This window comes from Embiotoca jacksoni, unplaced genomic scaffold (assembly GCF_022577435.1).
Source record: "Embiotoca jacksoni isolate LCO1_2020_lvr unplaced genomic scaffold, fEmbJac1.0.p SCAF_63, whole genome shotgun sequence".
In the NCBI taxonomy this organism is placed as follows: domain Eukaryota; kingdom Metazoa; phylum Chordata; class Actinopteri; family Embiotocidae; genus Embiotoca; species Embiotoca jacksoni.
In genome coordinates, this window is record NW_027185418.1 from 23820 (window position 1) to 39643 (window position 15824).

The 15824-nt window shown below is 40.3% G+C and overlaps 1 protein-coding gene across 1 annotated transcript; it reads left to right on the top strand.

Annotated features, from left to right (window-relative positions):
• Positions 1-9334: 9334 nt before the first annotated feature.
• LOC138213695 (C-type lectin domain family 12 member B-like) lies at positions 9335-12543 on the top strand. The gene is made up of 7 exons (XM_069174939.1): positions 9335-9412; positions 9671-9748; positions 10723-10827; positions 11561-11845; positions 11936-12102; positions 12231-12343; positions 12420-12543. Exons 1-7 carry the CDS (start codon positions 9349-9351, stop codon positions 12541-12543), a joined length of 936 nt encoding a protein of 311 aa, XP_069031040.1. The 5' UTR covers positions 9335-9348.
• Positions 12544-15824: the final 3281 nt, after the last annotated feature.

Genomic DNA, 15824 nt, shown 5'->3' on the forward strand with positions numbered 1-15824 from the left:
CTGTCCAAGGAGCTCAGAGACAGAATTGTGGCAAGGCACAGATCTGGCCAAGGTTACAAAATAATTTCTGCAGCACTCAAGGTTCCTAAGAGCACAGTGGCCTCCATAATCCTTAAATGGAAGAAGTTTGGTACGACCAGAACTCTTCCTAGACCTGGCCGTCCAGCTAAACTGAGCAATCGTGGGAGAAGAGCCTTGGTGAGAGAGGTAAAGAAGAACCCAAAGATCACTGTGGCTGAGCTCCAGAGATGCAGTAGGGAGATGGGAGAAAGTTCCACAAAGTCAACTATCACTGCAGCCCTCCACCAGTCGGGGCTTTATGGCAGAGTGGCCCGACGGAAGCCTCTCCTCAGTGCAAGACATATGAAAGCCCGCATAGAGTTTGCCAAAAAACACATGAAGGACTCCCAGACTATGAGAAATAACATTCTCTGGTCTGATGAGACCAAGATCGAACTTTTTGGCGTTAATTCTAAGTGGTATGTGTGGAGAAAACCAGGCACTGCTCATCACCTGCCCAATACAATCCCAACAGTGAAACATGGTGGTGGCAGCATCATGCTATGGGGGTGTTTTTCAGCTACAGGGATTGCAATTGAAGGAAAGATGAATGCGGCCAAGTACAGCGATATCCTGGAAGAAAACCTCTTCCAGAGTGCTCTGGACCTCAGACTGGGCCGAAGGTTCACCTTCCAACAAGACAATGACCCTAAGCACACAGCTAAAATAACAAAGGAGTGGCTTCGGAACAACTCTGTGACCATTCTTGACTGGCCCAGCCAGAGCCCTGACCTAAACCCAATTGAGCATCTCTGGAGAGACCTGAAAATGGCTGTCCACCAACGTTCACCATCCAACCTGACGGAACTGGAGAGGATCTGCAAGGAAGAATGGCAGAGGATCCCCAAATCCAGGTGTGAAAAGCTTGTTGCATCATTCCCAAGAAGACTCATGGCTGTACTAGCTCAAAAGGGTGCTTCTACTCAATACTGAGCAAAGGGTCTGAATACTTATGACCATGTGATATTTCAGTTTTTCTTTTTTAATAAATTTGCACAAATTTCTACATTTCTGTTTTTTTCTGTCAAGATGGGGTGCTGAGTGTACATTAATGAGAAATAAAATGAACTTTTTTGAGTTTAGCAAATGGCTGCAATGAAACAAAGAGTGAAAAATTTAAAGGGGTCTGAATACTTTCCGTACCCACTGTAATCTGTATTAGAAAATATTTGTTTCCAGTCTGTAATTTTTGACACTGTTGTTTTGTAATTGGCCAACAGAGGGCGCTGCATTACTTCTCAACAAAATGCTCCCAAAGCTGTTTTCTTCAACATTTGTATTCTGATGTAAATAAGTCTTCACACGTTGAGGCAGCAGATAATGTTAGATATCTATTTAGAAGCAAATGCATGTTTTTATCCTGTTATGTTGAATAAAAATGTTATACTGAACAACTATATTTCTGTTTTCTTTTTTTTTTTCTATTCTCTCAAAACATTCTCATTAAAAATGTCAGTAAGTTTTGATAAAGTCAGGAGGAACTGCATTCTTCGGGATGATATAACAAGTTCAATCAGTATGAGGCAGGAACAGATCTGGTCTCAGTATGTTCACCTCGTTTGGACCTCATTAATCAATCACACCGTCGACATCAGGTCCAACAAATCTCCAGATTACAACAGGAAGTTCAATTTATCAGCCAAGCACATATTGTGTGTTTTACAAAGAGGGATTTCATGTTTGAATATCTTTTTCAGTGCTGTTACCTAAAATGCTGATCAAGTCAAAACCTGTTTTGCACTAATTTTTCTTCCTGGTCATCAAAAAGGATCAGTGGTCACTGTACACCGGGGGTCCTGGATTTGAGGGTGATGGAAGCTCTTCACCGTCGAGGTCACGTGTTCTCCCATGTTCACGTAACCCAGGTAACGTACAGTTTCCCAATTTACAGACGTTCCCTAAACGTCTCACCAAACCAGCTGGTGGTCTGAACGTAGCAGAGCCCTTAGCCCCCCCCTCCCACTCTCTGAACCACGCACTCACCTACCGGAGACCCCGCAGCTAAGACAGGTGCAGGAGGCAGACAAGATTTGGAGCAAAGTCAGATATTTTGAGATTCCCAAGAGATATCGAGTGAATTTAACAGTATTGTAAGTGAGTTACATGCTGAGCTGCAGCGGAGCTGTCGAGGGAGAAGTTCTCACCGGGACGAACTCCGTCGGGCGTTTCTTCAATGAAGTGGATTATCCAGGTGAGTTGCTACCTGAGGTTATCTTGTTAACTAAGTTTGTGTCAGAGAATTGGGAGTAATTTACTTTGAGGAACATAGCGAAGCAAAACCAGCCAGGATAACAACATTTTGGATGATGTGAATGAAGCACATAACTGTGTGTGTGTGTGTGTGTGTGTGTGTATGTGTATGTGTGTGTTGAATTTTTGTTAAAGTTACTGTATATGTTGTAAAAGTATGTTGATTGCCAAGTGTATTGTTTGAAATTGAGGCCAAATGAGATAATTTAGTCACAAGTGTTTAAAGTTGTGAAAGTTTTGTGTAAATCTAATGTGATGGAAAAAGAGGAAACTCGGACTATATGATGATGTTCTGCACGCTTGTGTACAGGCTGGTTTTTTTTTAGGGATTCATCAAGTGACTACGAGCTGCTTCATCTGCTATCCTGTCTGGATCTTCACCGAGAAATATAAAGGATCCAATTTTATTGGCACTTTGTTTTCTGAGATCTCAGAGTTGTTTTGGATTCAAACAAACAACCGGAAATCCGTTGGAAGAGACTAATGGTGAACTGTTGAACGTTAAGGAACTTCCAAAGATATAAATGAGACCTACTTTGACTGACAACTGTAAAGGACTAAAACAGACTATCAAGATCTAACAACTGAATTATTTTGGGTTTAACAGAGTTCAGAGGTTTATACCTGATTTTAGTGACATTATTTGTCATAATATGCAATTCAATGGTTGTTTATCCAATTTTGTTACGCAGTTATTTGAGTTAAAGTTGCTGTAAGTTGGACCTTTAAACAGTTTCTCATCCGTCTTCAGCTCAGGTTTTTTTAGGCGGGGCTAAAAGGTCGCTTCAGTACGTCACCGATCTACCGCACAGACGGTTTATATAACCTTCTGCATGGCTCCTCCTCTCACGGTGAAAGGCTATAAAAGCCTGCAGCTCATTTGCATAAGAGGTCATCCCACTCTGCCGTAGTCAGATTGTTATTGTCCATCAGCTGGCTGCTACAGGACGTCTCCCTCCACCCGCAAGTGAATCTTTCCTGGAAGCAGGAACCTCCAAAGCAGCGCCGCATCGCCATTTAAATTCCCTCCTGATGAAGAAAGGAAAAAGAGGCGGATTGATTTCGTGAAGAGCCTCGCTAAAGGAGACGTTAAGATCGACACCAACAGCCGCCTCTGCAGGGACCGTTTCACAGAGGACAGTTTCAACTTGGACCGGAGACGGATGCAGTTCACGGACACACGGCTTCTCCTGCAGCTCGGAGCCGAACCGAGCTTCACCCTCCCGGCCGTTCGTCCTCCGGTCGCACCGGCACCGTCCGCCGCCGCCAGCAGTCCACCACTCAGCGGAAGTTCTGTGTGCTTGTTATAATTATACCAGATAACTTTTCCACAGTGACTCTGCTACATTTAGTCCTCGGTGCAAACCGCTAACGTGATTTTACTCGGTGTAGAATAACTTTATTTTCATGAAATGGGAGCTAATGTGCTAATTAGCTTCTATTGAGTTCGTAGCAGAGTTCAGAGGAAAATGCTCCGAAAACAGCAGAATTTTTTAGGCATGTCAATATAGCTCCGATAAGGAACTATAATATATGTGACTCTGTATTTTACATGTCGGGGTGATGGTAAACATGGACCAGAGGAGATCTAGTCCTCCTGATTAATGAGGGTTGTTGATTTTGGACTCCGGTGTAACGTTCCAATCAACGACCCTCTCGGTTACATGTACCGGTACCGGTCGGGATAAAGGAGCCCAACTACATGTGGAGGAGGCTGCAGAGAGGAGGAGGAGGAGGAGGAGGACGAGGAGGTGGAGGGACATCAGTGAAAGAGAAAGACTTACATCTCAACCTGAGCAGGTTCAAAGTTTGAATTGACGTGATGTAATGAATTAACATGTGATGTAATGAATTAACATGTGATGTAATGAATTAACATGTGATGTCATGAATTAACATGTGATGTCATGAATTAACATGTGATGTAATGCAGCGTTGTTCATGTTACAGTCGTTACAGAACTAAATCAACTCCTCCATTCTTATTATCTCCACTATTGTAATGCAGGTGCGTTAGAAGTAGTTGGAGACTCACTGTCTGCTGCCTCTGGTGTCCAGTTTGACTCCTGTGTTACAGCTCAGGGGGACAAGCTTCATTTATATGCATCTGTATGTTTCACTCATTGGACAAATAAATTCTGATTCTATTGTGTTTTCCCAAAGCAGGCTGCTCCATCCAGCAGAGAGACAGAGGACCAGTGGGACATCATGCATAAAGTCTCCGAGAGGTTGGATGTCAGACGGACCGCTTAGTGGGGAAAAGAACTGCAGCCACAGGACTGTCCTACAGGACACTGAACACCTCCCAGTGAGTGGGCGGAGCTTCAGCTCCTTCAGGACACGCCCCCCCAGTCTCAGAGCAGAGAAGACTGATGATTTTCTCACGATTTCAAAGCCTACTTTAATATACTTGTCGGTGTTTTTTTCATTCAAATTTGGATGGGTAGTTAACAACCCATACTTCTGTGGTGTGATGAACTTAAAACTCATTTTCATTTGTACTTTACAGCATCTTTAAGTAAAGGACCTGAATGCTTCTTCCAGCACTGATGAACTGCAGCAGCCTGAGAAAATACTGCAGACACACTGTGTGAGTTCAAACCATTTATAAATAAGACTTCTCATCACAACTGGGCATTAGTTTCTCACCAAACACCAACTGTCGCAACTTCAAAACAGAACTAAAAACCACATGCTTCTCTATCAAGATTAAAACTGGTATTTTAAACTTGGTACACAACTCAGACTTACTTTAAAAAGTCCAGACGTTCCTCTATCTGCAAGGAGAGTAAACATTTCTCACGCTTTTCACCTACACTCTTTTGTGTAGCAGAATCATATTTCTGTAATGCATGATGCCTTTTTAAAGCACAACAACACAGTGTAACTTTGGCAGCAATTACATTTGAAGAGTTGAAAAAAAAAATCCTTTTCATCTTTACATTTATTACCATGATTTTTCCAGGCTGCCGAGCACATTGGGAGTGATTCTATAAATACGGACTAATTTGCTGCAGATATTTAAACATTTGTGTTTGATCGGTGTCGTTGGAGATCAGCGTGTGGATGTGTTCTGTGTCTGAATTTTAAATGGCAGTCCATCCAGGCTGGTCAGCTTACCTGAATTCAGACATTTATTCAATCTTCATTGGTCAGAAAAACAACATGTAACACAATCATATTACTGATCGAGTTCTGATTAGATGAAATAAAAAACTGTATATTTTAGAAGTAAAATTCAACAGAGAAAACCGTTCAAAACATTCATCAGGTGACTACGAGCTGCTTCATCTGCTATCCTGTCTGGATCGTCACCGAGAAATATAAAGGATCCAATTTTATTGGCACTTTGTTTTCTGAGATCTCAGAGTTGTTTTGGATTCAAACAAACAACCGGAAATCCGTTGGAAGAGACTAATGGTGAACTGTTGAACGTTAAGGAACTTCCAAAGATATAAATGAGACCTACTTTGACTGACAACTGTAAAGGACTAAAACAGACTATTAAGATCTAACAACTGAATTATTTTGGGTTTAACAGAGTTCAGAGGTTTATACCTGATTTTAGTGATTATTTGTCATAATATGCAATTCAATGGTTGTTTATCCAATTTTTCTTACAGTTATTTGAGTTAAAGTTGCTATAAGTTCGACCTTTAAACAGTTTCTCATCCGTCTTCAGCTCAGGTTTTTTTAGGCGAGGCTAAAAGGTCGCTTCAGTACGTCACCGATCGACCGCACAGACGGTTTATATAACCTTCTGCATGGCTCCTCCTCTCACGGTGAAAGGCTATAAAAGCCTGGAGCTCATTTGCATAAGAGGTCATCCCACTCTGCCGTAGTCAGATTGTTATTGTCCATCAGCTGGCTGCTACAGGACGTCTCCCTCCACCCGCAAGTGAATCTTTCCTGGAAGCAAGAACCTCCAAAGCAGCGCCGCATCGCTGTTTAAATTCCCTCCTGATGAAGAAAGGAAAAAGAGGCGGATTGATTTCGTGAAGAGCCTCGCTAAAGGAGACGTTAGGATCGACACCAACAGCCGCCTCTGCAGGGACCGTTTCACAGAGGACAGTTTCAACTTGGACCGGAGACGGATGCAGTTCACGGACACACGGCTTCTCCTGCAGCTCGGAGCCGAACCGAGCTTCACCCTCCCGGGCGTTCGTCCTCCGGTCGCACCGGCACCGTCCGCCGCCGCCAGCAGTCCACCACTCAGCGGAAGTTCTGTGTGCTTGTTATAATTATACCAGATAACTTTTCCACAGTGACTCTGCTACATTTAGTCCTCGGTGCAAACCGCTAACGTGATTTTACTCGGTGTAGAATAACTTTATTTTCATGAAATGGGAGCTAATGTGCTAATTAGCTTCTATTGAGTTCGTAGCAGAGTTCAGAGGAAAATGCTCCGAAAACAGCAGAATTTTTTAGGCATGTCAATATAGCTCCGATAAGGAACTATAATATATGTGACTCTGTATTTTACATGTCGGGGTGATGGTAAACATGGACCAGAGGAGATCTAGTCCTCCCCATTAATGAGGGTTGTTGATTTTGTACTCCGGTGTAACGTTACAATCAGCGACCCTCTCGGTTACATGTACCGGTACCGGTCGGGATAAAGGAGCCCAACTACATGTGGAGGAGGAGGAGGAGGAGGACGAGGACGAGGAGGAGGAGGAGGGACATCAGTGAAAGAGAAAGACTTACTTCTCAACCTCAGCAGGTTCAAAGTTTGAATTGATGTGATGTAATGAATTAAAATGTGATGTAATGAATTAACATGTGATGTCATGAATTAACATGTGATGTAATGCAGCGTTGTTCATGTTACAGTCGTTACAGAACTAAATCAACTCCTCCATTCTTATTATCTCCACTATTGTAATGCAGGTGCATTAGAAGTAGTTGGAGACTCACTGTCTTCTGTCTCTGGTGTCCAGTTTGACTCCTGTGTTACAGCTCAGGGGGACAAGCTTCATTTATATGCATCTGTATGTTTCACTCATTGGACAAATAAATTCTGATTCTATTGTGTTTTCCCAAAGCAGGCTGCTCCATCCAGCAGAGAGACAGAGTACCAGTGGGACATCATGCAAAAAGTCACCGAGAGGTTGGATGTCAGACGGACCGCTTAGTGGGGAAAAGAACTGCAGCCACAGGACTGTCCTACAGGACACTGAACCCCTCCCAGTGAGTGGGCGGAGCTTCAGCTCCTTCAGGACACGCCCCCCCAGTCTCAGAGCAGAGAAGACTGATGATTTTCTCACGAGTTCAAAGCCTACTTTAATATACTTGTCGGTGTTTTTTTCATTCAAATTTGGATGGGTAGTTAACAACCCATACTTCTGTGGTGTGATGAACTTAAAACTCATTTTCATTTGTACTTTACAGCATCTTTAAGTAAAGGACCTGAATGCTTCTTCCAGCACTGATAAACTGCAGCAGCCTGAGAAGATGCTGCAGACACACTGTGTGAGTTCAAACTATTTATAAATAAGACTTCTCATCACAACTGGGCATTAGTTTCTCAGCAAACACCAACTGTCACACCTTCAAAACAGAACTAAAACCCACTTGCTTCTCTATCAAGATTAAAACTGGTATTTTAAACTTTGTACATGATTCAGACTTACTTTAAAAAGTCCAGATGTTCCTCTATCTGCAAGGATAGTAAACATTTCACAAGCTTTTCACCGACACTCTTTTGTGTAGCAGAATCATATTTCTGTAATGCATGATGCCTTTTTAAAGCACAACAACACAGTGTAACTTTGGCAGCAATTACATTTGAAGAGTTAAAAAAAAAAAATCCTTTTCATCTTTACATTTATTTCCATGATTTTTCCAGGCTGCCGAGCACATTGGGAATGATTCTATAAATACGGACTAATTTGCTGCAGATATTTAAACATTTGTGTTTGATCGGTGCCGTTGGAGATCAGCGTGTGGATGTGTTCTGTGTCTGAATTTTAAATGGCAGTCCATCCAGGCTGGTCAGCTTACCTGAATTCAGATATTTATTCAATCATCATTGGTCAGAAAAACAACATGTAACACAATCATATTACTGATCGAGTTCTGATTAGATGAAACAAATAAAACTGTTTATTTTAGATTGAAAAGGACAAATTAGAAAACTTCCCTTCACAACAACTCACCACAAGTTTTGAAATAGAGGCTCAACTTAGAAACAGACCCAAAAAAACACAAACTTCCCTGTAAAGTTTAACATCACTGCACCAGCGTTTCCATTTCATATATTCTGGATAGAAAACCCGACTGATGGTCACTGTGCAATTTCTGTAAAAAATGAAGGATGGAAATCAGTGAACTTTAACAACAGGAACAATTGGATCTGTGAAAAGAAGGTTTGTCTGTTTGAGTCAAACTTCAGAAGGTAACATGATAGTTTGAAAAGATTAATTACATTTAAGATAATGCCAACTGGCTTAATAATGTCAAAATGTGAAGATTTCAAGTAATATCACCTTTAATATTTTTGTACAAACAAAAACTTGTGTAAACTTAGTGTGCAACTTTTAACAGCTGTTTACGTACTTTTTGTGCATATTTGGAAAAAAACAAACGCAGATCTAACGTATGAATAGATATTAGAAAATATTTGTTTCCTGCATAATGTTTTAAACTCTTGCTACTGATTGGCCAACAAAAAACAACTTCTCAACAAAATTCAATTGGTTATTGGTGTTTTATACAAAACCAAGCAAACATCCAAAGTCCTAGTTACATCTTAGTAATCTTGTTATACCATGTTATATACTCATTGTAATAATATCTTTTATATCAAGCTGATTATGGAACAGGAACACAGTGTTGGCTTGAAGTTGACATCCGGACTGTCGTGCATACAAATGATTTTCTCTGGAAAAGCAGAAGTTGATATATTTCAAAGCCGTTAGAGACAGATTCGCCTCAACAGAGGAAACAACCACTTCTCTTCTTGTGAGTCTCTGTGGCTCAATTACAGTGGTACTTCTTTGACTACAAGTCGGATAGAGTCAACAGAAAGGTTGTAGTGATGGCGGAGGACGTTAACTACGCTTCAGTTGTATTCAAAAATAAGAACCGATCCCGACCGGAAGGTAAGTCAACTTTTAAAAGTACAGAGCGGCTAGAAAAGATATTCTCAGACTTTGGCTTTAGAACAGAGTCTTTGTTTATGTGACCCTCCTCATATTAAATATTAATTTATTGTACTGGTGTAGGAGCAGGGTACATATTTAGCTAACTAAACCAAGCAGTTTGTCATTGTTCGTTTTTTTTTTTTTTATCTCATTGTTGATTATAGTGAACTGTTAATATTTAACCACTGTACACTATTTAAACTTTTAACCTTTCAGCTAAAAACAAAGAGGAAACTGTGTACGATGAAGTGAAGGTGAAAAAGAACTCAACCGAACAAAGTCCAGACACAAATGGTAAGTTGTAAAAGAACACAAAAACAAAACAGGTGAATCTGAGAACATTTGGTGCTGATATCGGCTTTGTGAAGTCAAACAGACAAACAAACAAACAGACAAACACGTGTAAAACTTCTGACTGACCGCCACGTTGTGGAATAATTGTTGTTTGTAATAAATTGGTTTATTTAAATCAGCAGAAATCATTTAAGAAAAGTCAAAAATGTATGATTGTGTAGTAGTTGATTTGGTAAACATTCAGTCAGGCAAGCTCCAAAATATGTGTTTGGACAGGTCACAATCTGTAAACTTTAGTGAACCCTTATCGACCGGAAACCCAAAATGCGATTGAAACATGATTTAAGAGTTTTATAAATGTTCCTATAAATATATATTTTTAAGATTATCACCTTTAATTGAATGACAACTGATGACTATATTTTCAACATCTATCAATTCTTATCATATCTGAAGGACAGATTACTTAGCAAAAAATAAACAAACAATGAGACGCTTAAATGCATTACAGCGTTATATTAGTCAATATTACTGGGTTGGCCTCATAGGAATGGAGGCTATGTCCACTTCTGCCTACAACCTGGTTCATCTGTAGCACAATGTCTGAAAGAATTGATATCAAACATTTTAGAAATTGTAAATCTTTCCTTTTAGTGTCCCACATGAACATTAATAATACATAATGGCCATGAAGCGTTTCCTTTCTCATGTTTTTCATTGCAAAACATTGTTTTGTGTAAAAATGCAATCTCATGTTGAATTTAAGTTAATTTGAGGTTTTCACAGTCTGATTTAAAAGTTGTTATACTTCCTGTTTCTAACTTACTAAGTTTAAAATACCTTCTTTGGCGATGGCAAGTTAAAGAGGAAATGTTGGACTGAAAAAGACTGTAACTTTGGTTACCCACGTTATTTCATGAACTCCGACTTCTAAAGCCACGTATTTATATGTTTGTCTATCCGATTCCTGCCAGACAAGAAAGCAGACGGACGACGTCGCCACTATCGGCTCTTGGCTTGTTGCTTGGCGACTTTCTGTGTCATTTTGCTGTTGGGCATCATATCAATCTGTGTCTACAGTAAGTATGTAAAACAGACAGTCCATGCACGAACTTAGACACAAGGCAGACCCTTATAGAATAATATTTCTTCTGTTACCATCATGTGATATCAGATTGTTTTACATACCATAATTTTCTGCTTTTAGTTTTCTAAATCTGTCAAGAACAAAGTGAATTACTCGACACAATAATTCATGGTCAAATGTATGAAGATAGTATAACACAGGTTTTTTTTATATAATATATATTTTCAGTACTGTGTAACCAATTATTGCACATTTTGCCTTAATAATAGCCATGTAATTCACCATGTTGGGAAACATCAGGCCAAATAATAAATCTACACCTGCTGTTGGGTTTCTTGGTAACAGTGAAAAGTTTAGAACACGAAGTCATTGGCTGAAAAAAAAAAAAAAAATCTACAACATATTTACCATTAAGTTTTGTTTAATATATTTTTACTTAAAACTACATTAAGCTTTTTTGAGTGAATTTTGTATGAACCAATGGAGGAAGCTGTGAAATATTGAAAGATGGCTTAACACATTGTGAGTGTTGGTCTTTTTTTGGGTTTTTTGTTGTTCAAAGAAATAGAAAAAATGCCATCTTAGCTTATAGCTCCCAAAAGGCTGGCAGACCTGAAGTACAACAGACAGGAAGCAGCTTTGATCTGTGATGAAATAACAAAAGCAAAATGAACGATATCAAAACTTCTTACTCTCCCTTTAGAAGCTAATTTTCATTTTTTCAGTTGTTAGTCAAGAAACCAGCAAAACGACTCTTCTGGAAATGAATCGCAACCTGACAAACCTCAACAACAATTTAAGGGAGGACAACACCAACCTGACACGAGCCAATGCTGTCTTAGAGAGCAAGGTCACAAATCTCACTGCAGAAACGATGAAAATCCAGGAGCTGGAGATGGAGAAGAGAAACCTTACAAATCAAATAAAGGACATGGAGGCAAAGGGGAATGAGCTCAACATCAGTCGAGCTCAGTGGAGCATTGATGCCTACTGTCCCAGAAAAGATGGTGGTATGTTGGGATCCCATTAGTTATAAAAATATTGAATCTTGATATAACGAGACAGTAAAGTTGATTATTAGTTGATCTCTGTTATTTCAGCACGACATTGTAACTCTTGTCAGCCGGGCTGGATTCTGTTCCAGTCCAGTTGCTATGTGTTTTTGGACTACAAGACTTCTACCGATCGGAAAACCTGGGAAGAAGCTCGCGAACTCTGCAAAATAAGGAGTTCTGATTTGGTGGTTGTAGATAATGCAGAAGAAAAGGTAATGACAGCATATTGAAAATGAAAATCTATTTTCTGAAGATCTGAACACATGATGAGTCTGTTGGTCACAGTGAGTTTATTAAAGTAAGTAAATATCTCGGATCCCTTTTCCTCTGTTGTCCTCAGAAAAATGTCAGTGATAAGAGCTGGAAAAGTTCAGGAAACGAAGGGTACTGGATTGGACTGAAAGTTGAAGATGGAAAATGGAAGTGGGTCAATGGAAGTGATCTGGCTGACAGGTAAGAGACACATTTCTAAACACTTTGAATGATAAAATCTTGACTGTGGATCCAACTGATGTTTTTGATTCCTCAGCTTCTGGATAGAAAAGGCGACTGATGGTCACTGTGCAATTTCTCGCCAAACTCAAGGATGGAAATCAGTGAACTGTAACAACAGGAACAATTGGATCTGTGAACAGAAGTCTTTGTTTGTTTGAGTCAAACTTCAGAAGGTAACTTGATAGTCTGCAAAGATTAATCTTATGTAAGATATTGCCAACTGGCTTAATAATGTCAAAATATGAAGATTTCTAGTAATATCACATTTAATATTTTTGTAAAAACCAAAACATAGAAATAAAGTTAAAGTGTGCTACTAATAACAGCTGTTTGTTTTAAGGTACTTTGTGTACATATTTGGAAAAAATAAAAACAAACACAGATATAATGTGTTAATTTAGATATTAGAAAGTATGTGTTTCCTGTGTAATTTTTAACACTGTTGCAGCTGATTGGCCAACAGAGGGCGCTGCATTACTTCTCAACAAAATGCTTCCAAAGCTGTTTTCTTCAACATTTGTATTCTGATGTAAATAAGTCTTCACAGGTTGAGGCAGCAGATAATGTTAGATATCTGTTTAGAGGAAAATGCGTGTTTTTATCCTGTTATGTTGAATAAAAATGTTAAACTGAACAACAATATTTCTGTTTTCTTGTTTTTTCTAATCTCTCAAAACCTTCTCATTAAAAATGTCAGTAAGTTTTGATGAAGTCAGGATGAACTGCATTCTTCAGGATGATATAACAAGTTCAATCAGTATGAGGCAGGAACAGATCTGGTCTCAGTATGTTCACCACGTTTGGACCTCATTAATCAATCACACCGTCGACATCAGATCCAACAAATCTCCAGATTACAACAGGAAGTTCAATTTATCAGCCAAGCACATATTGTGTGTTTTACAAAGAGGGATTTCATGTTTGAATATCTTTTTCAGTGCTGTTACCTAAAATGCTGATCAAGTCAAAACCTGTTTTGCACTAATTTTTCTTCCTGGTCATAAAAAGGATCAGTGGTCACTGTACACCGGGGGTCCTGGATTTGAGGGTGATGGAAGCTCTTCTCTGTCGAGGTCACGTGTTCTCCCTTGTTCACGTAACCCGGGTAACATTCAGTTCCCCAATTTACAGACGTTCCCTAAACGTCTCACCAAACCAGCTGGTGGTCTGAACGTAGCAGAGCCCTTAGCCCCCCCTCCCACTCTCTGAACCACGCACTCACCTACCGGAGACCCCGCAGCTAAGACAGGTGCAGGAGGCAGACAAGATTTGGAGCAAAGTCAGATATTTTGAGATTCCCAAGAGATATCGAGTGAATTTAACAGTATTGTAAGTGAGTTACATGCTGAGCTGCAGCGGAGCTGTCGAGGGAGAAGTTCTCACCGGGACGAACTCCGTCGGGCGTTTCTTCAATGAAGTGGATTATCCAGGTGAGTTGCTACCTGAGGTTATCTTGTTAACTAAGTTTGTGTCAGAGAATTGGGAGTAATTTACTTTGAGGAACATAGCGAAGCAAAACCAGCCAGGATAACAACATTTTGTATGATGTGAATGAAGCACATAACTGTGTGTGTGTGTGTGTGTGTGTGTGTGTGTGTGTTGAATTTTTGTTAAAGTTTCTGTATATGTTGTAAAAGTATGTTGATTGCCAAGTGTATTGTTTGAAATTGAGGTAAAACGAGATAATTTAGTCACAAGTGTTTAAAGTCGTGAATGTTTTGTGTAAATCTAATGTGATGGAAAAAGAGGAAACTCTGACTATATGATGATGTTCTGCACACTTGTGTACAGGCTGTTTTTTTTTTTTAGGGATTCATCAAGTGACTACGAGCTGCTTCATCTGCTATCCTGTCTGGATCTTCACCGAGAAATATAAAGGATCCAATTTTATTGGCACTTTGTTTTCTGAGATCTCAGAGTTGTTTTGGATTCAAACAAACAACCGGAAATCCGTTGGAAGAGACTAATGGTGAACTGTTGAACGTTAAGGAACTTCCAAAGATATAAATGAGACCTACTTTGACTGACAACTGTAAAGGACTAAAACAGACTATTAAGATCTAACAACTGAATTATTTTGGGTTTAACAGAGTTCAGAGGTTTATAACTGATTTTAGTGACATTATTTGACATAATATGCAATTCAATGGTTGTTTATCCAATTTTGTTACGCAGTTATTTGAGTTAAAGTTGCTGTAAGTTAGACCTTTAAACAGTTTCTCATCCGTCTTCAGCTCATGTTTTTTTAGGCGGGGCTAAAAGGTCGCTTCAGTCCGTCACCGATCTACCACACAGACGGTTTATATAACCTTCTGCATGGCTCCTCCTCTCACGGTGAAAGGCTATAAAAGCCTGGAGCTCATTTGCATAAGAGGTCATCCCACTCTGCCGTAGCCAGATTGTTATTGTCCATCAGCTGGCTGCTACAGGACGTCTCCCTCCACCCGCAAGTGAATCTTTCCTGGAAGCAAGAACCTCCAAAGCAGCGCCGCATCACTATTTAAATTCCCTACTGATGAAGAAAGGAAAAAGAGGCGGATTGATTTCGTGAAGAGCCTCGCTAAAGGAGACGTTAGGATCGACACCAACAGCCGCCTCTGCAGGGACCGTTTCACAGAGGACAGTTTCAACTTGGACCGGAGACGGATGCAGTTCACGGACACACGGCTTCTCCTGCAGCTCGGAGCCGAACCGAGCTTCACCCTCCCGGCCGTTCGTCCTCCGGTCGCACCGGCACCGTCCGCCGCCGCCAGCAGTCCACCACTCAGCGGAAGTTCTGTGTGCTTGTTATAATTATACCAGATAACTTTTCCACAGTGACTCTGCTACATTTAGTCCTCGGTGCAAACCGCTAACGTGATTTTACTCGGTGTAGAATAACTTTATTTTCATGAAATGGGAGCTAATGTGCTAATTAGCTTCTAATGAGTTCGTAGCAGAGTTCAGAGGAAAATGCTCCGAAAACAGCAGAATTTTTTAGGCATGTCAATATAGCTCCGATAAGGAACTATAATATATGTGACTCTGTATTTTACATGTCGGGGTGATGGTAAACATGGACCAGAGGAGATCTAGTCCTCCCCATTAATGAGGGTTGTTGATTTTGGACTCCGGTGTAACGTTCCAATCAACGACCCTCTCGGTTACATGTACCGGTACCGGTCGGGGTAAATGAGCCCAACTACATGTGGAGGAGGCTGCAGAGAGGAGGAGGAGGAGGACGAGGACGAGGAGGTGGAGGGACATCAGTGAAAGAGAAAGACTTACATCTCAACCTGAGCAGGTTCAAAGTTTGAATTGACGTGATATAATGAATTAACGTGATGTAATGAATTAACGTGATGTAATGAATTAACATGTGATGTCATGAATTAACATGTGATGTAATGCAGCGTTGTTCATGTTACAGTCGTTACAGAACTAAATCAACTCCTCCATT

Excerpts from the sequence above, each read along its gene's own strand:
- LOC138213695 (XM_069174939.1), top strand. The coding sequence starts at position 9,349 with ATGGCGGAGGACGTTAACTACGCTTCAGTTGTATTCAAAAATAAGAAC. Across the intron at positions 9,749-10,722 it reads ACAAAGTCCAGACACAAATG|ACAAGAAAGCAGACGGACGA; the intron begins GTAAGTTGTAAA and ends GATTCCTGCCAG. Across the intron at positions 10,828-11,560 it reads CATATCAATCTGTGTCTACA|TTGTTAGTCAAGAAACCAGC; the intron begins GTAAGTATGTAA and ends TCATTTTTTCAG.